Raw genomic sequence first — 19,083 nt, 5'->3', positions numbered from 1 at the left:
ACGTGTCTGGGGTGAGTCAATGTGAGCCAGGCAGCAAAACTGAAGGTACCAGAAAGGCCTGCCTCACATATGAGCTCTCCCATAGCTCACAAGGTAGATCATCAGGGAACATGGGCTGTACGTTTGGACCTGAAGCCAGGGCAAGAGTCAACACAGGGCCTGTGCGCTCATGTAGGACGCTCGACTGTCCTGCCAGGAGACAGAGCACAGGTCTGCTAGGGCTGTATCATGGACACACGGAGCGTATCCCCCTTGGCCCCAGGGCGGCCTGGCTGTATTCAACTCTCCCTTGGCCCCAGGGCGGCCTGGCTGTATTCAACTCTCGCTAGCTAGTCTTTCTGCTGGCTGCAGGTCCGGCCCTGCTCACAGAGACAGCTCTAAACCATGGGGAAATCCTGAACAGGTCAGGATGTGACTACATCACCTCCAGAAAAGAAAAGAAATACAGCCTGATAAGGAAAAGGAGATAAGTAAAAGGAGTAGGATAAAAGCAGAGCCAGGAAGCCCAGTTTGCCTTCCCTTGGTCACAGCTAGCCCAACCCAGGGCAACTGTTCAAGCAGCAACAACCGATGTAGCAGGGCTTTCCGTGACCCGCTCACTGCAGGAAACCCAGCAGCCAGAACACGATTTTTATAACTCTGATGCGATCCACGGCCTCGCCGCCCCCCAAGGTGGCGTCTCCGCAGCCCGTGCCCCGCCGCCGCCCGCTGCCCTCTCTGCCCACGTAAGGAAGAGGAGCGCCGGCTCAGCCCAGAGGCAGACCGCTGCCGTGTGCTCAAACGCAGGGCGACGGCTTCGCAAGCCGACCCCGGCTGGGGCAGGAGCTGCCCCGGCAGCGACCGCCGGGCCCGGCGCGGCCTCTCTGGGCGCTTCCGCACTCCCGGGGCGGGCCCGGCAGCTCCGGTCGGCGGGCCCTGCCCGGAGGCGTGCCGGGAGATGTAGTCCCGGCGCCCCTCACGTAGGGCAGAGCCGTCCGGGCCGCCATGTCGTGTCCGCGGCACGGCGGGAGATGGAGCCTCGCTGGCGGCCTTTCCCCGCCCGGCAGAGCTTTCACCGCCGTTCCTGTCAGCAAGCGTGACCCCATGGCGTGCTGATAAACGACACCCGGCGGCCGACTGCTGTGGCGGAGGCTAAGGCTCTTGCCCCTCGGCGGCGGGCGCCGGCGGCCATGGCCGCGCCTCAGCCTGTGCGCCGCGCCGCAAGCAGGCCTGGCCAGCCCAGGCGCTGTGTTCCCTGGAAAAAAAACCCAACAACGAACTCCTTTCACCGGGGAACCTCCTAAGCAAAATATTTGCAAAAGATCAGACTATTTTACTGATTCTTTTTTAGTCCTTAAAAACTTCTCCCTCTGTATATTGCTACTTTGAACCGAACCGAACCAAACCAGCCCCCCCTCAGCTGGACCACGTCAGACAAACCCCAGCGTTAGGTAGGAAGGAAGGAGGGAAGGAAGGCGCCAGCAGCAGAGGGATGTGCACAGCTCTGGCGCACAGCTCTTTTGGAAACTGGAAAACACCTGGGATGTTGATTTCCAAGCAGGGACGTTCATGTCCCCTTTTTTGAAAGAAAGGAGAAAGGACATGTCAGAATTTTTCCAATAGAGGGATCACCAGGACAGCCGTGGCCATTGCACTGTCAACCCATCACCTGAGCTGCCTTATTTTGGTGCTGGAAGGCCTGGAAGCCTGTGTGGCTGTTCTCGCTCTCCATCCTTTGGGGAAGATATATCAACACTGTCAGGACTGGGACGTAATTTGGTCATCAGAAAGCAAAGATTTTAAACTTGGAGGCCATTCTGGGGGAGAAAAAAAAAAAGTCTTACTTAGCCTCAGTGACAGTCTCTAAAGTTAGACTTTGAAAGGCACTTGTGGATCGAGCAAAGCAGTCTGCAGACTTTCCCTAGGAATTACAAAAAATGACTTGTGGTCACTGTGAATTGGAATGGAAATTACTTCATACATGCCACAAGGACACATTTCAGACCAGCAGTTTCTATCCTCGGGCAATCTAGGCTCATTGGCAACAGATGAAATGCAGCATTTGTACTAGATTAGGTGACCAGAGCGGTATCAAAATTATTACAGGTGTTATGTTTATCAAATTGACAGTATAACCTGATAAATGATCACCTGTTTATACTGGAACAGAGAGACTAGAATAGCTTGCTTCCTGGTGTGCATACTGAAAGTGCAAATACCACATTTCCTCTGTTTTGAGGAAGTATTTTTGGCAAGCTTTGCAAAACTTATTTTTGTGATTCCAGTTATTCTAGATGTGACAGAGAAACTCGGATGAGAAAGACAAGAGCAGCAGATTGGACCTGATGAGAATCTGGTTTAGATGCTGTTGTGAAAACCAGAGGTTGCCAAGGTCAGCATTTGCAAAAGCTAAGGACTGTGTCAAATCAAAACCGTAATAATGAAGCATGTCATGACTTTGGCTAAAAGCCAGAAAAATTCGAGAAATGGATAGTGCCCAAATGGCGAGGTCTTTTGTCACTAACATGACAGCAAGGGTGACAGTGAGGAATCCATAAAATCCATACTGCTGCCTGTCATTCAGAGTGGGTTCAATTCTTTCTTATGTTGCTGCTCACATCTGCTGCATCCCAAAATGTCTCAGATCTTAGCCAGATCACGTAGTCTCCAATCCAACACAGCAAATTTCATCGGATAAGATTTCTTGCATGACTGAAATTAAACATACACATAAGTACTTCAGTAGAGCAGAGCTTTACCTCTGCTATGCCTGAAGCTTTTCTGAAGGCTAACTAAGATTCACAGCCCTCAGCATATTACTGTGTTAGGCAAACCAGCAAGCTTTTCTTGAGGGTTCTTGCAAATCTGAAGAAGAAACTGGATGGCAGTTTTGGGAAAGCCAGTGTTACCCTGATGCTTGATAACCAATGACTTTTATTGGAAATTCTGGTGTTAGCTAAGAAGAGGAGAGACTATGACTGGCCAGTGAATGAGCGTCCCTGCCTTGAAGCCAGCCTCCTCATAAGAGAAGATTTATAACAGATTGGGAGGAGGAAAAGGAAACTACTACTGCAGAACATTCATTGTCTAGGAAATAAAACTGCCCCAGCTTGTATTTTAGAATACAACTTTTCTCAATCCTCAAAAAATAGTTGAACCTTCCTGGAAAATTTCTCTGTCATTCTGAAGATGTCATACTCATTCAAATTTGACCTGGAATTATTATTAAGTTATATCTAATTTTAGTGGTGAACTTCTTTGGGTAATTACTAAAGAGAAAAATCAATGTGACTGGGAGCTTTAAAATCTTAAGACGCTGTCTTCTTTTGACAGAAGATAATATATTTATATACATATATATATTTAGTGAGGATTGAGAGACTAATTTTTTAGGTTTTTGGTACCAATTTTTTTACTGCTGTGATGAGCAATCCACCATACTACTTTGTAAAAGCTAGGACTATTTACGTCAGCTAAATCAGAATATCAGAACAATGCACTATCAGGAAGAAGTAACAATGAATAAAATATAATAACATATAAGCTGAAGAAAGTATTATTGCAGAAATTTTAGCTGTGCTTTAAATAGGCAGTATTAGGTCTATTTGTATCAGTGCCTCAGTATTGTACTGAGGGAGCACATGCTGCAACACTGCAGCCATCAAGGGCGGCTTTACAGTAGAACCTAAGCTCTTAGGTCCTGCCTAGTTTCATCCTAAATACCTAGGTGTGACCTTCCAAACCTGTTTTGAGTGCTCTCCCAGCTCTGGGGTAGCCCTATTCACTGCAGAGCTGCCTTTTTAATATGAAATGCTCCTTATGGCTTCCCTAGTTCTGCATTATGGAGGATTGACAATGCCTGCCGTAGTAGTTCAACCTGTGCTGCAGCATCCCTGAGATATTCTGGAATCTGGAAAAGCAGAGTGAGGACATGACTGACATCCAAGATGAGGGCTCTGCTGAAACCACACAGTAGCTCAGTGATAGCAGACTCAGTTCTGATGTAAAACAGATTTTATTCCCTTGACTGCTGCAGGGAGTTTGATCCTTCGCTAATATTCAGTGGACCAGGAGTCACAGCCCTCTTGCCTGGTAATCTCTCCATTCTGTTCTCCCACACCTTTCACAGAAGGACCAGAAAACGCTCAGCCCAGTACTTGCTGTTTCTTGCACTTAGCATGGATTGCTAAAATCTTCGTCTTCGAAAAAAAGCAGGTTATCATGTGAGGAGTCCCTCTGGGTTTCTGTAAGACTGAAATAAATCCAGTAGGATATTTTGGGCAGGATTTAGAGTACATTCCTGCCTTCAGCATTTCCTTCAACATTCAGCATAGTGTGAATACCACACTAAAAAAACACATTTTAAAATGTGTGTGAGTGTCCTAGGTGAGCACTTCCGGAAGCTGGTCATTAAAACGCAGTTGTCTAATGAGCACTGATGTCATTGCTGTACACTTGTGGAGAGCTAGTTGTAAACACTGAGTGGTTCAACTGAGAAACCAGCTTCCTGTAGATTAATTGTGACAGTGATGTATGTAATATGTAAATAGAACTAATCAGAGATGCTGGCCATATAACGATGGGGCAGGCAGGAAATGAATACAGCTGAGAACTTTGCAGACTCACTTTCTTATTTTGACCTTTCAAAAGAAAAATAAATAAATTTAGTTTAGCACAGATGTAAACATTTTCCACAGCAGAAGTTCTGCTGAAACTACAAAGATCCCAAGCCTGCACCAAGCCTGAGTAGTCATCACGGATGCCTTACAAAATTCTTTTGAGATCCCTGGCTGACAGGACCTACAGACCCCGAGTGCAAAGTGTTAATGTTCCTGTTGTCAGTGATCCCTATCTGAAACAATGCAATTTTGTTTCCTTCCTTTTAAACAGCAGCAACAAAAGAGGGTTTTATAATGGGAACTATGTGTAGACGTTATAATGCTTCTCTTCCACTAACTCTGAAGTATCCCACATGCCAAGTTCCTGCAGAAGGATAAAACTTTTAAGTGCACCACTAAAGAAATTCACTGAATTAGCAGACTGCAAGCTCCTCTACTTGAGATTTACAATAAAACTATTTTCCTTTTGGTATTGCTTCATGAAGCAAAAATGGTTTTTTTGTCTGAAGATAAACAAAACAACCATATGTTGGATCATATCATTATTAAATTGTAGGTCCAATTATGGTTTCCAATAAGGAATAAACAACATAAATATTGAGGAGTGATAAATTGTTAAGAAGTTACTGAAGAGCAGAATTATTTATTGAAGCCAAATTCATTCAAAACGTGATTTTAATTTTCAACTCCTGAATCCCTTTACAGGAAAAAGAAAGAGAAATATGGAAATACATCTTTTCAGCCCATGCTCTTCAGTGAAGTTTCTTTCCATGTTTATTTTTCACAGGACAGTAAAGAGGCTGTGTTGCTTTTTTTTTCTTCCCACAAAGATGAATATCGCTTCCTTTCAGCAGAAACTAAAACAAACAACTCACAAAAGCCATACTGGCAGAGTTGGATTTGAATAAGCAACAATGGTGGAACTCAGTTGTGGAGGAGCCCGGGCAGTGCTAGAACATGAGCATAGACATAAAGGAGGCAAAGTTTACACTTACCTGGCAAGTAACAAAATAGCTTGAAGAGAGGTGCTGCGGGATTACTAACAAAGGAGAACTCCTCATTGTGCTCTAGTTCTTTGTGCTGAGCTGAACCACTCAATCAGGGCTTCACTTCTATTCAGCTGAATTGAAAGTCTGAGTCTTTCAGTGCTTACCTTTAAAAAAGAAATACAACATATTCAGTGTATAATACAGTATCCTTATTGCTAATAGTATCAATCAATATTTCTTTCACAGAGGGCAGCTATTGCGTCTACACAAGTTAAGCATGACTTGGTCATCAGCTGTGACATCACGTCAAGGAACTTCCTGCACTTTATGATGTATTCATTTTTGCTTTTTTGTCACATAAAGATTGTTTTGCAAATACATATTCTACTCATCTAACTATGAAAGCTCTTGAAAAATGTATTTATTCTTTTCTGCAAGTAATAAATCATTAAGAAAATATTGCTCTCACTTTGCAGAGATTATCTTGATTTGAGGGCTTAAAAATCACTAGTTTCCTTCTCAAAAGATTTCTGAATACATTTCAGTGGTTAGAGAAACAGTTGGGAATCAGGACATTTGGTTCTCATCCCAAATTTCTTTAGAGCTTTCTAGGTCTCTAGTCATGTCATCAACATAATATTCTGGGTCTGCTTTTTCTGGCTTAAAATAACATAGTCATTTTCTATATCATCATCTTGCAGTATACAAAACGGCCCAGAAGCATTTACAGGGTCATTAATACCGTTGCTATAACTACTGTAGCCTGCAGTGCAAAACAGAAATACTTATTAGCACCAGCACCGTCATTGACAAAACACAGACTGGCTTTGATGCAATTTGGCTACTTCAGGGCCTGGATTTAATATTAGCTTTCTATTAATGGAAAAAAAAAGTAGGGGCGGAAAAAAAGAAGAGATTGTTTGTAATTATTCCCTTCCTCCCCCTTTTCACCCCCCAAAAAAGAAAAAAAAAAAAATTTTCCAAATGAATTCTCAGGAGATGCACAGCACATTGCTGCATTTGGGACTGATAATATTGTCACAGTATAGTACAGTAATATTTCAAGCATCTAAGACGTAACACCCATTGCTTTAGAGTCATTTAAGATTGGACAAGCCATTCAGATGTATGCTGGAGAGAGCCCATTGTTGGTGGGTGCTGAAAGAGGTGACATAACGGGTCATTTCCATCTATAAGTTACATGGTATAGTAGCAAGGCAACCATAATTCACTTCTGAGTGGCGTTTCATGCTGCAAATCTTTCTTAAATCAGCTTATATGAACTATTGAGGCTACAATTAACAACATTTTTCAGGAACTGAAATCACCAGGTAATAAAATGATGGCAGATGAACACAGACAGTATTATATACACATAATAGGTGAAAAAAAGAGCTCATGTCCCTACCACTGTTGCAGAGAAATGAATAAAATCATGCATTCTATATTTATTTACTTGTTGGTAAAAGGCAGAATATATTATTAAAGACAGCTGTGGCTAAAGCCAGTTTAAAATAAGCAGGATGTGATATATAAGCCTACTTTGAAACTGAAAATGCAGTTTAAAACCATAACCCTGCTTCTTTAAGGTCCTTGGGTCACAAAAGGCAGTTTTGCACTGAATATTTCCCATTCAGTCCAATTTTAAAATTTGTATCACACATGTAATACAGGTGAGTTTTCTTTCATTTTTTCCCACTTAAAAAAAAATCACAATAGATAACATCTTTTTTGTTACGTTTCAGGAATTTGGAGTCCCAGGAGAGTTTTTTTTTAGTTCTTTTGAATATTAGTACCTTCCATCCTCCTTAGTTCCACAAGCCACAAAGAAAAGGCCATGGTGGGACTCTCACCAGAACTTACCCATGTTGCAGTAATTGCACAGAACTGGACAAAATTGTGGGAAGGTGATGAGGTCATGTCTTCTCCCCAGGGCTCAGTGTCTTACCTGAATAATCAAAATGAGACATTGGCATTAAAAAAGGAGAGCTATTTAATTCCTAATCAATTAACTATTGCATAATTTTAATCTTTTCCAGCCTCTCATTCAGCTAACGTTGAATGGATTTTGTTGGTAGATGTATTCTTCCTGTGACATCTCCAACACAGATTATACTTAAGAACAAGAAACTTAATTGATATCAAGCTTGTATGTGAAGAGGTAATTTGTGATGATCAACCTAAAAACTTAATACATTTTTACATTATGTAAATTGAAATGAGAAATTTTTGGTTATTTACTGTAAAAAAAAAAAAAAATCACAAATTTTTGTGCTGAACTAAAGACATTTTATCCTGGCTGGGAGATTGTAAATGAAAATAAAGCCACAGATATAAAAGATAAAGGAGGAGTTTTAAGTGGACAAACTTGACATTAGAAGTAGGTGCTCATCATTTCTGAAAAATGGTGCAAAATTTAAAATCTCCGCTTACAAAATATCTGATCAACACAGCTTCATCTGGCACTTGCAGGAGACTGTGAGAAACCCTGAGTTTCAAGTTAGCATACTCTGGGTAGAACTGATTTTGTGTCCAGCATATGGCACTTGAGGCTGTAGAGGGCAGTTTAAGGTCAGTTAGAAGTTCTTCTAAGAGCTTAAGACAATGTTATACGTTATTTTATAGAAAATTCTTCTCATTAAAGTTCATTTTAGAGAAACTGTACACTTCTCACAGGTGTTTGGGGGAAAATGATGGCGTCATCCTAAGTCTAGTAAAATACCAAGTTCCACAAGCAGAAACCCAGGAGTTGCTCTCTGTTGATAGCTGCGTTTGTCTGGATTATCAACGGCCATTTTGCAAAGCCGCAATCTCACTTCCCTAAATGACGACTGTAAAACCAGAACCCCACATAAAGTCCGGTGTACTTGCAGCTGCAGTGGCAGTGAAGGTGGAGAACCTCCTTCTTCCCACTACCTGCTCTGGAAACTGCTCTACAGCCAGCTGGGGGCAACCCAGCCCGATACAGCATGTGAGAGCCCTCCCGAGCACATCAGTTACGCCAGATGCAACTGCTGTAAGGAAGTAAAAGAAACATTTTCTGAAACTGTGAAGCTTTTTTAAAGGAAGATGGAGAACCCACTTCTTTTATTCCCCCAACTAAACATTTCTGCTTCAAAGGATAAATCCTATTACAAAGTCATGAAATCAACAATTAAAGAAGAGCCACATAAAGCAAGCAAGCCTGGGTAAGTTTTAAGGTCATGCTGACACTCTGAGTGTTCTGTTTACGTAGAGGATTCTTCTAACATAGCTTGTGGGTAAGAATGTAGGGCACAGATCATATTATTTTTGACTTATATATATATGAAAACTCATGAACTGCAATCCCAGGAATTGTATACGTAAGATATTAATTCATCGTGGAAATATTTTTTAAGAAGAAGAAACAAATGAAACAATAAACTAAGAAAATAGGAAAGGGAGGTTTCAGGAAGTTCTGAGAAACGCTTCTTTAAAGCCTGAATATGATCTGGTAAAGTTTCTTTTTAGAAATTTCAAATGACAGAAAGCAATACTTCCTTTTTCTTTGCAAAACATTAAAAGTAGAAGATGCTGAGCCAACCGTTTATGTTCTCTAATGTGAAATCTCACCCTCCTATCTTTAAAATAAATGAAAAAGATACTGAAAATGAAAAGATTTCCATTTCTCTTTGTCACTGCTTCATATGTAAATTTGTGCTAAGGTATAAAGAAAAAAAAATCATTAATGTGAATAATATATGTAGAAGTAACATCAACATTACTAAAAGTGAACATCGGGGATCTATGATGCAGAAGCAGATATATTAGTCAAAGGAAATATTTGAGGGTAAACCCCCAACTTTCAACAAGGTTGCTTGAAAAGCTACCCTAAATCTGTTGTAGAGCTAAGCAGAAGAGAAATAGGCTGAGCCTTCTCCTGCAGAAACCTGAATTCCATGAAGGTGATCATCTTGGTAAACCTGGAAGCTTGACAAAAGCAGCAAGGTAAGCATTATAAAAGACTGAGCTGGTGGGGATTCCTTTCAGGAAGTGCCTGTGTGACTCAGAACGTTTCCTGCATTTGTGCCTGTGCATTCAGACTTCGCAGAGGATAACGCTTTCAAGATCTATTTAATTTAATAGTTAGCAATCTAACCCAAGCGTACAAACACTATAGAATTATCTGGTGTGCATCAAGGTAACTCACCACTAGTGTTTTCACACTACTAGGTGTAGACTGGTCCCCATACACTTGCAGATAGGTTTAAACCTTTACTCATGCCAACAGCGTTATTAGTCCACTGACTGTATTGAGCAAGCAACTCAGAAATGTAGCTGACTAATTACTGCTTACAGGGAAATCACACAGCTCCTTGGAAAGCAGGTTTTCCAAAGAATTCTGTGATGTACAAGTGACAGATGCATGTCAAATACTGAATGCATATTTCCTCAATAATTGCAGTAATTGTTTAAACACTCTCGTCTCCAAAATTCAGATACTGTTGTTTAAACACTGTTGTAATACTGTCCCTCTTATACTATTTCTCAAAAAGATGCAGGGTAAAATCTTGGTTTTGTTGACTTCAATAAGAGTTTAGTTCCTGACTTCAGTGAGTTACCAAGATCTCACTGATATATTAAGAATTGCATTTGTAGGTCTTGGCTGAAAAGAAGGAGTACGTAAAGTACTGCAACTCCATGCATAAAAAATTAGCCGCCCCTTTCTTTCCACCACAGATCCCTTCAGAACACTTCAGTGCTTCCTGTGCTCTTTTGTCTCGTTAAGCTTGATGAACCTTCTTTAAGCAGTTACTATCTTTGGGACCAAGGTGCCTGCTTTGACCGGAACTCCTTCTACCAGCCCTTACTAATTCTGAACACATGGTAGAAATTGTATAAAGGCCCAAACTCTGTTTCTAGAACCCATGAAAAAGTGGCTGAGAAGTGGGTATCTAAACACTTGCACCTATGCATCTGGATAATTAAGCAGTGTTTGTTGCTCACATGTCCAAATATCATGCCCATCCAAATGACAGGGTGTACTCATGATCTGGAAGACTTTCCAGTCCACGGTCATGGGGGACTTCATTACTTTCTTTTTTTTCTCTCTCTTTCTTGTTTTCCTGCTGACAGAAGCCTTAATTCAATGGTTTTACAGTTCACTCAGAAATACAAGACATTGCAATGATGAACAAAGGTAAAACAGTGCTGAGAACACCCTTTTTCCGTTTCTCAGTTCCAGACATGTAAAACCATGCCAAGAGTGCATCTAAAAAGAGAAGGCACAGCCTCCATGCCACCTGTATGCAGACAGTATTGGGTGGCTGATTACCCCTGGGTATTTCATAGAAAGTACACAGCCATCAATGCATTCTCGTAATCTGTGAAAAGGCACTTTCAGAGGCAGATACAATAGCGATAAATAATTCTCTGAAGAATTTTCCCCTTTTAACAGACTATCACTTCTTCACTCAGCCAACTGCTTTTTACCACATTACTGTCAGCAGGTGCCTGACTAACAGGGATTCTGCTGTTCTTGTGGTACGGAAGGGAAACTGGTAGATTTTTGCTGATCTTTCTCTCTCTCTATATATATAGAGGTGTAGATTATTTTTGGCAAAAATGGAAAAAAAAGGAAAAAGAAAATTACTGTTCTTCAAATAATAAAGTGAGATAATAGTTTGAGATTTATTATTTAAGTGATTTACTTAAAGTGATTTAGTTTTTATGATTTCCATTCTTCACACAGAGATGCTAATGTAAGTAGAAAGATAATTTAATGAAACACTGCACATGGATAGTGTGGTGATAGTGGAAATGCCTGTAACCTGTTAATTAGTTTCTTCTCATTTTTAGAAAGTGGCAAAGCTGAACAAATCTTGGTTTCTGTCTGTTATTGCAGCAGCTCATTGCTGCACCCAGGTGTTGGGGATCTGTGAAGCTACTGGGTTGATGCAGTTCCTGAAGGAAAACTAGAAATTCACACTGAGAGTTTCCAAACCCAGCAAAGAACCTCTCTGGCATTCCGTGCAGTTGTGGACTGCATATTGTGTCTGAAGTCATCAGGGTTTATCTTTCACTATAACCAAATTAATTTCTGTAGCTATAGGAACCCACTGTTCCCAGACTTACAAGTCCACACAGTTCAGAGAACTGCACTTTTTGTACTTCTCATAACTGAAAAACTCTGTAAGGAGTGAGGTCTCATGTTCCCTGACTCCAGAATCCCCCTACTTTGCATCCTATGCTCATTTCTTGAATTTCAGTTCTCCAGCATTTGTACCTCTCAAGAACTGTTTGTCTGTCCCTAGTTAAAAGTTTCATTCCTATAAAGCAATGACTTCAGCTAGGAGACGTGACACCTATTTAAAAAAAAAAAAAAAAAAAAAAAAATCCTCCTTTTATTTTTTTGCAAAACCAGGACCATTACTGGCTTAAATTTCTTCCCAAAGTGACTGGAGTTTCCTTTCATCTAAACTTCATGTGTCTACAGATTTTGCAAAGGGAACCCAAACTATGTGAATCAGGCAACAGAACGGCAAGCCTCCGTGAGGAAGGGGGAATCATATCCAAAAGTGTTCAGTCCATAAGAAGTTGTTCTAACCAACTAACCCTGGACAAGTTGCTTACTGATACTTTTAGTGTACTGTGCTTTGCCCTCGAATGAAAATGGTTCTAAATATTAATATTCATAAAGCACCTGATAAAAATGAACTTCACTTTCAGGCTTGGAACTTAAGTCCTAGTCCTAGCATGATACAGTTCATCTCTGGGCTTACTCCAGTTCTGGTCTACTACAAATCAAAGTACTGTCCAGGTGTGTGTACAGGGTTAATCTGTACAAAACAAAAAAAGGGTTTCTCCAAAATTGTATTTGCATGAATGAAGTAAGGTATTCTTTTATCCTTTCTGCATTGTTCTCTAGAGCAGAATATTTGAAATCAAAGTAAAATACATGCAACTTGACATATTTGACGAAGAATATGTGGCGTTTTATAAATGGAGCACAGTGTCTCAGAATAACATGACATTTGAAAAATTTTTGTGGTAAACAAACCAGGCTATGTGTGCTATTACCCTATAAGACTATCACCTAAACCATATTGCTACAACTTTGTCTTCAGGCTATAGAATTTCCCATATTTCATTAAAAATAGACTGTGGTAACAGCCTCAGACCGAGTGCATTCAAAACCACATCTCTGCAAGAGTATTTTTAAAGTTTAAATAGGTGACTGACCTGATTCCCTTATGAATTTTACCATACAGCATGATCTCAATTCCCTTAAAGATTAGTAGCACAACACAAACACTGAAGAAAAAAATCTCTGCTGTGATGTTTTTTTAAACAGGGGGAAGAAGTACAACTCTGCAGGAAAAATGTCAGAAAAAAAATTAAGCCAAATGTTTCTAAAGTCCTTAAGAGAATGAGCTCCTTTAGTGATGTCATCTAATCAAAGGCTTTGGGAAACAGTCCTGAGCAATAATGTTAACAGATAACACATGTTACAACAGCTTCATAAATACATAATATGCCAATTCTTCAAACCCACTTTGTTTCTTAAGCAGTGTGTCTCCTGAAGAAGCAGTGAAATGGGGAGAATCTTTTGACAAACTGCTTTCTGAGAAAGGTTAGTAGTTTTTTCCTCTCTGTGCTGACTGTTAGGATGGAAAAGGATGGAAAATTATAAAATCCAATTGTGCATTTAAATAGACCTGGCAGTTACCTAAACTAGGTACGATGGGTCATTTATAGCAGTGCGTGTTTCTGCTCCGCTCACATGCTTAGGCTATAGCATGCTGTCAACTACTGAAAATAGTTGAATATAACTTTTAAGTTTCGTATTTTATTGAACAAAGTAATATAACAGGCAGCAAAGAGTTCCTTCACTAAACAGTAGATTTTCATTTGAATATTGCTCAAATATTCTTGACTGCAAGACCGAACCTTAAAAATGAAAACATGTTCTATGTACTTAAGAAAAGACTTTGTCACTTCTGATACAGTTTGTTTCTAAAACAGTGATAGGATCAAAGCTGGCCATCATTTGAAAGGGCCTGTTGCTTACATGATTATCAAATGCACGTATGTCCCTCCTTCCATTTTGGAGGGACACACATATGATCCAACTACAGTGCTGGACACTATGTGCTTTTCAAATCTGTTCCTTCAGCAATTGACATCAATACGATTGCATTACTTCCACAGATTAAGCATACTTGGGAAAGAAAATATCTTCAGCATAATAACAAGAGGATAAAGCAAATTGTAAAGATGCTAAAAGCTATTCATTTTAAATTGTTACTGGACAACAGTCTACTTATGAGCAAAGATTAAAATAGTGTTTTGGTCAGCCTAGGCTGATATTCAGCCAGAATAAAGTCCGTCACTTTCACATACCTCTACATGTTTTGATTGCTTCTATTTCTAAATTCACGAGATCTTGGTAGTGAATTTTTACAGATGCTGAGAATTCTGTAATGGGAGTTACAGCACTCAGGATCATAATGAAAGAACTGCACTTATTTTAAAACCTTTATGTGTTTTAAAATTATTATCTGTAACATGATGTAATTCAAAGGGAGCACAGCCTATTTTGTGCTGACTGTGTGAAAAGAGTAACTGTCCAATAAGCATATGGGTTTTTAATGCAATTCAACGTTCCCTTCTGTAGCGGGATTGGATGCCTTTACAAAGTTTCTGAAAACTGAGTTCAGTGAGGAGAACATCGAGTTCTGGATAGCTTGCGAGGATTACAAGAAAAGCAAAACTGCACATGAACTTTTGCCAAAAGCTAAGACCATTTATGAAACATTCATACAGAAAGATGCTCCAAAAGAGGTATAGTAAAAACGTTCTTCATTGTACACAGTATTTGACACAACTGCATCTGATGAAATCTGCTTTTAGGAAGTGCACGCCCAGAAGCAGGGGCAACAGTTAATCATGTAGTCACTGACGTAAGAAGGCTGTATCTTAAATGTCAAAGCTCTGGAAGGAAATCTGGAAGCAACTGCATAGATTATTCTCACTGTCCTCCATACTCCTTTCAATACTCTCTCCATGTTACTCTTCTAAGCGTAGAGCATGTGTTTAAATATTATATCACAGGAATCAGAGATTCCTAATGTTGTTCTGTAAAGCCAGGATATATATATACATATACAGGGTATATTTAAGAAAAAATAGTGATGTTAAATGTTAAAGCTGCAATGAGACATACCAGCTAGCATTTGTGAAAAAGTATTATCTGTCTTTATGTAAAGCTACCTCCAGAACAACTGATTTATTCTCCCTTTCTCTTAAACCAGTAATTATCTATTAAATTATTACATAACTGAGATTCAGAAGCTTTTATTTTAAATAAGCCACAAGACTAAAAGAGACTAGAAGAAACTATTAAATTAAACATATCCTTTAAAATAATAATTATGTTTTAAGCATGGACTTTTCTTGATTGACCCCTCCCCTCTTTCCACCCCCCAGCTCTAATTGCATATTCTTTGTATGTGCTGACAGTAACATACCCAAAAATATGTTGATATGTCAATCTTCACCAACACTAAGGCCTTTTTATATTACTATAACAATGCAAAAAGTTTTCATATTTACAATTTCTTCATGTTACTGAAGCCTGTTATAAAGGATTCATAAATGAGCAAAAGCAAAATTTTTTGCCTGCTCTAGGAAGGAGATGAACAGGTTGGGAGGTGATGAACTCTCACTGAAATCACAATCAGCCTCTTCAATAAGTCTTTTGGACTTAAAATTTCCCATAATTCTATCAAGTTTGAGCAGATCAAATATGTCACTTGCCAATGCTCCTTTTCCCCTGTATTCTTTTATCTGTCACAATAGCAAAAGTTAAACACTAACTGCTACTTCCCTGTAGCAAGGGTGAAAAAGGTGTAATTCTCATTTTAAGAGAAGGATTGCAAAATGGTGCAATTTCCACCTGTAATACCCATAGATTATATTCAAGATTAAGTTCTGCTTTTCCTAGGAAACATTACCTTTCAAAGACATGTCCCTTTTTATTTCTTCCCCTGCTGCATGTCTTTGCGGTGGACCTTACATAAAAAGAAACCCCCTGAGTTGTTTGAGGTAGAACCTGTCATTGCCAATTGATCAATCTATGAGCAGTTATGGTAGGGCATCAAGCGCTGATGCTGTCAATGCTTATGAGATTGACGTAAGCAAAAAGATGAGCAGGAGGAAAGCTAGGGAGGGGACAGGGTGTGGAAGTCGTACTTTGACTAACAGTAATGTAACGATTTCTTTATGTGTCATACTTTTGATTTGGTGCACGTAGTGTGGGTGCTGTTGTTCACCTTAAGCAGTTGGCTTCGGTGAAACTTAATTCCTCGGGTTCAGCTGAGCAGCTGAGACCAGTCAACAGCATCTCATTTCAGACCACGCAGTTCTGGAACTTGCCTCTTCTCGCTGACTAACTTCTTGTCCAGCAGAGCTCTTTTACGCACAAATTTCTGAGTGTACAGTTTGATAGGATCATAAAATCTTAGGTTTGATGAGTGGACCATTTTATCATCCTTATTTGCCCTTCAGTTCTTAGATCTAAACTATTTGTTTTAACTAGCTTTATGGAAATGACAGGTGTATCTCAGTGAGGGGGAAAAAAAGCATATTATAGAAGTCACTTTTTGACTGGATCAACAATTTTTTTATATATTCTATCCTATTTTTCAAAATAGCATGCTTAAATCAGTGCCTGACACTTTAATAAAATTCTTATATTAGTTAAATCTTCCCAGGATGCATGCAACAGCACATGGAAGAAATGATCATTTTGATATGCTTTTCCCATCTAAAGCTTCCAGAAACCCATTAAAATAATTTTTATATTTTTAATTATTAGAGTTTTCTCACCTTCCTACTACAAAAACTCTACACAGAAACCAGAAATTTTAAATATTCACTAACATGGTCTAATGAGACAAAGTTCTACATGAATCCTAAATGAGAATGGAGGGAGTTCTGTATTAGTCTGTTGTTGCAAAGCCTGACAGCTGCAGCTATACAAAGATCACTATTAGAAAGTTTCTTTTAGTCAAACATCAAACTTTATCTTCTATTTTACTGGTTTTCCATTGTACCAATGACACATCTGTGAAGACTTTCTGACAGCCATTACTGGACATGAACATACTAACTAATTCTGTGGTATTAATATCTCATTGTATCAGGGATTCAAGGTCATCTTACCAGAAAAGACTTTCACCAAAGTACAGTATCATTGCTATGGATAATAACAAAAGAAATGCATGGATGTACATTAAAGAAATATACTTTTCCTCATTCTCCAGGTGAATTTGGACTTTCAAACCAAAGAAGTCACAAGTCAGAATATTGAACAGCCCATCATCACCACCTTTGATGCAGCACAAAACACAGTCTACAGGCTGATGGAGCAAGACAGCTACCCACGCTTCCTAAGATCTGATCCTTATTTAAATTTGGTTAAGGGGAGAAATCCCAGTCGTCCTACCCTTAGGAGACGATCGCGATCTTTTACTGTCAGTGATTTCCAGGGTGTACGACCAGACTTTACCGTTTGGTAACAGGGAAACTCAACCCACATAAATTCTAGCTACTGCAGCAACTCATATGTGTTTTAAAATCCAAATCTTTAGCAGGTGTGAATGAGTGGAAAGCAAAGTTACATGCACTTATACCAGGTCAGAGTTCTGTAGCTGGTGATTAATCTCATTTATTATAGAGATGTAGGCAACATATTGCCATGACACATCATGTAAAGTTTTCATACAGTATTTTTTTTAAACTCAAGCAAGAGCTATAATCGTATTTGGAGGAAAAATTTGAGTTTCCTGCATAAAAATGTTGTATAAAATGCCATTTGATAATATCTACCATGTATCTTGGACCTGTATTATTTAGGACAGAGTTTCATCACAGTTAGAATCTATATACCTAGCCTTTGCACATATTTATGTTTCTGCAGTATTTCCTACACTAAGCAGAGTATTTGTGGTATTTTCTCATACTGCAAAACACATAGGAACATTATTAGGTATAATGTAAATTACATGGATTTTAACTACAGCCACTGCATAATTAAAATTTAGCTATTCCATATTTTAAGAGGAACATAAGAAAACCTATTTAATTTTTGGGGGTACTGCTGTTTTCATATTACATGTGTCTCTTCTCTGTATTTAAGTTACGCTGTACAGATTAGCTTTGTCATCAAATACTTGTATTCTAATTTTCTGCAATCAAATGAGCAGCAACAAAGGGCCAAGAGTGCTATTTTAACACAATATGTGTAATTAAATATCAGGTCATGTGTATGTGTGTATATAAATATTAAAAAAAATTCTACTTTTATTTGTATGTATTAATCGTATACCAACTTTGTTACTAAACTTTGTTCTAAATTTTTTCTGCCTTTTATTTTGAGAAAGAATCTGAAAATTAACAGCTCTTGGACTCAGGTAGAATAACCTTCAGTTCTACCGGTCATTAATATACTCACTATGGTTATAGAGAAGGAAGGAGAGATCTCCCCTTTTATTTCTTTATTATTGAAGTCACGCATATCTTTTTCATAGTCAGTATATGCAGTTATCCTGTCCTTTTCTTTCAGAATTGATGCAGTCATACTTTGAAGCATGGGGCAATTCTTAAAATCTTAAACATTGGTTCAGTTTAGCAAGTGGCTGCAGGATTTAGCTGTAACTATGACTTGTATATTCAGTCACTTTGCACGGAATTTAAGCTTTCTCCCTTTTCTTCCCCTTTCTGTAAGTGGTCAAAGTGAAGAGGTGCAGTTTGTAAGTATGGGACTTTATATCCTTTACTAATTCAGGGTATACATGAACTGCTTGATCTGAGGGTTTCTGTGTCTGCTTTACTAACTTTCAATAAATCTGAAGTGATCTACCTAAAAAGTTGTCAGGATTCAGTTTATCACTAGTACATTGATGAGTAAAATGTGAAGACTTCACTTATAATTCAATACTAGCTGCAATCATTACCATTTCAATCAAAAGTGTTACTGTGCGCAGAGACCCAAACTCACCAGGAAACGCTGCTGAGCTGCAATGACCTGGGCACCATCTCCAAACTCTTAGCTTTACCTGGGGAATAGACAGGAAACACGTTTGTAACTATGAGGAGTATGATCCTTGCTGGTTTATTCCATTATCCTTCCATGATCCCAAAACTCCAGGCACATGCTATTTCTAACTGTGTAAGTTGTTAGAACCTGGGCACAGTGATTCAGGAATAAATCAAATCATTTTAGTAGCATTGATATTGTATTTCAGTCTCTTTATTGATACCAAATGCAGCTTTGGAGCTTGTCAGCCTCCGTTTTTTTACAGTCTACACCACTATTGTCATTGTCACAGATGTCACATGAACAAGTGAATGTAGTGAAAGGCAACTTTCTAACCCAATTTCATTGCTGGAGTCAGTATATATATACGTACATATATATATGTCAAGGTCCAGAGGGACCTTGACAGGCTCGAGAGGTGGGCCTGTGTGGA

General features: G+C 39.2%; 1 protein-coding gene and 1 long non-coding RNA gene across 3 annotated transcripts; one reads left to right on the top strand and one right to left on the bottom strand.

The window, feature by feature from the left end:
- Positions 1-3,978: 3,978 nt before the first annotated feature.
- LOC121233710 lies at positions 3,979-8,270 on the bottom strand. Its single transcript, XR_005933704.1, has 3 exons — positions 8,021-8,270; positions 5,594-5,751; positions 3,979-4,231 (listed from the first exon to the last, which is right to left on the bottom strand). It is a non-coding gene; the product is annotated as an uncharacterized LOC121233710 (long non-coding RNA).
- Positions 8,271-8,451: 181 nt separating this feature from the next.
- On the top strand, positions 8,452-18,841 carry LOC115349253 (regulator of G-protein signaling 18-like). Of its 2 annotated transcripts, none has more exons than XM_030033263.2 (5): positions 8,452-8,775; positions 9,455-9,556; positions 13,120-13,181; positions 14,226-14,392; positions 16,876-18,841. In XM_030033263.2, exons 1-5 carry the CDS (start codon positions 8,657-8,659, stop codon positions 17,128-17,130), a joined length of 705 nt encoding a protein of 234 aa, XP_029889123.1. In that variant the 5' UTR covers positions 8,452-8,656; the 3' UTR covers positions 17,131-18,841. The 2 variants fall into 2 exon arrangements, with proteins under 2 accessions (XP_029889123.1, XP_029889122.1); XM_030033262.2 differs by having other exon boundaries at positions 13,117-13,181.
- Positions 18,842-19,083: the final 242 nt, after the last annotated feature.

Source organism: Aquila chrysaetos, chromosome 12 (genome assembly GCF_900496995.4).
Source record: "Aquila chrysaetos chrysaetos chromosome 12, bAquChr1.4, whole genome shotgun sequence".
In the NCBI taxonomy this organism is placed as follows: domain Eukaryota; kingdom Metazoa; phylum Chordata; class Aves; order Accipitriformes; family Accipitridae; genus Aquila; species Aquila chrysaetos.
This window is presented reverse-complemented; position numbering and strand designations above follow the sequence as displayed.

Bases quoted from the DNA above. Each gene is read 5' to 3' on its own strand.
- LOC115349253 (XM_030033262.2), top strand. From the start codon at position 8,657: ATGGAGAACCCACTTCTTTTATTCCCCCAACTAAACATTTCTGCTTCA. The intron at 9,557-13,116 runs GTAAGCATTATA...TTGTTTCTTAAG, and splicing joins AGCTTGACAAAAGCAGCAAG to CAGTGTGTCTCCTGAAGAAG. The intron at 13,182-14,225 runs GTTAGTAGTTTT...TCCCTTCTGTAG, and splicing joins CAAACTGCTTTCTGAGAAAG to CGGGATTGGATGCCTTTACA.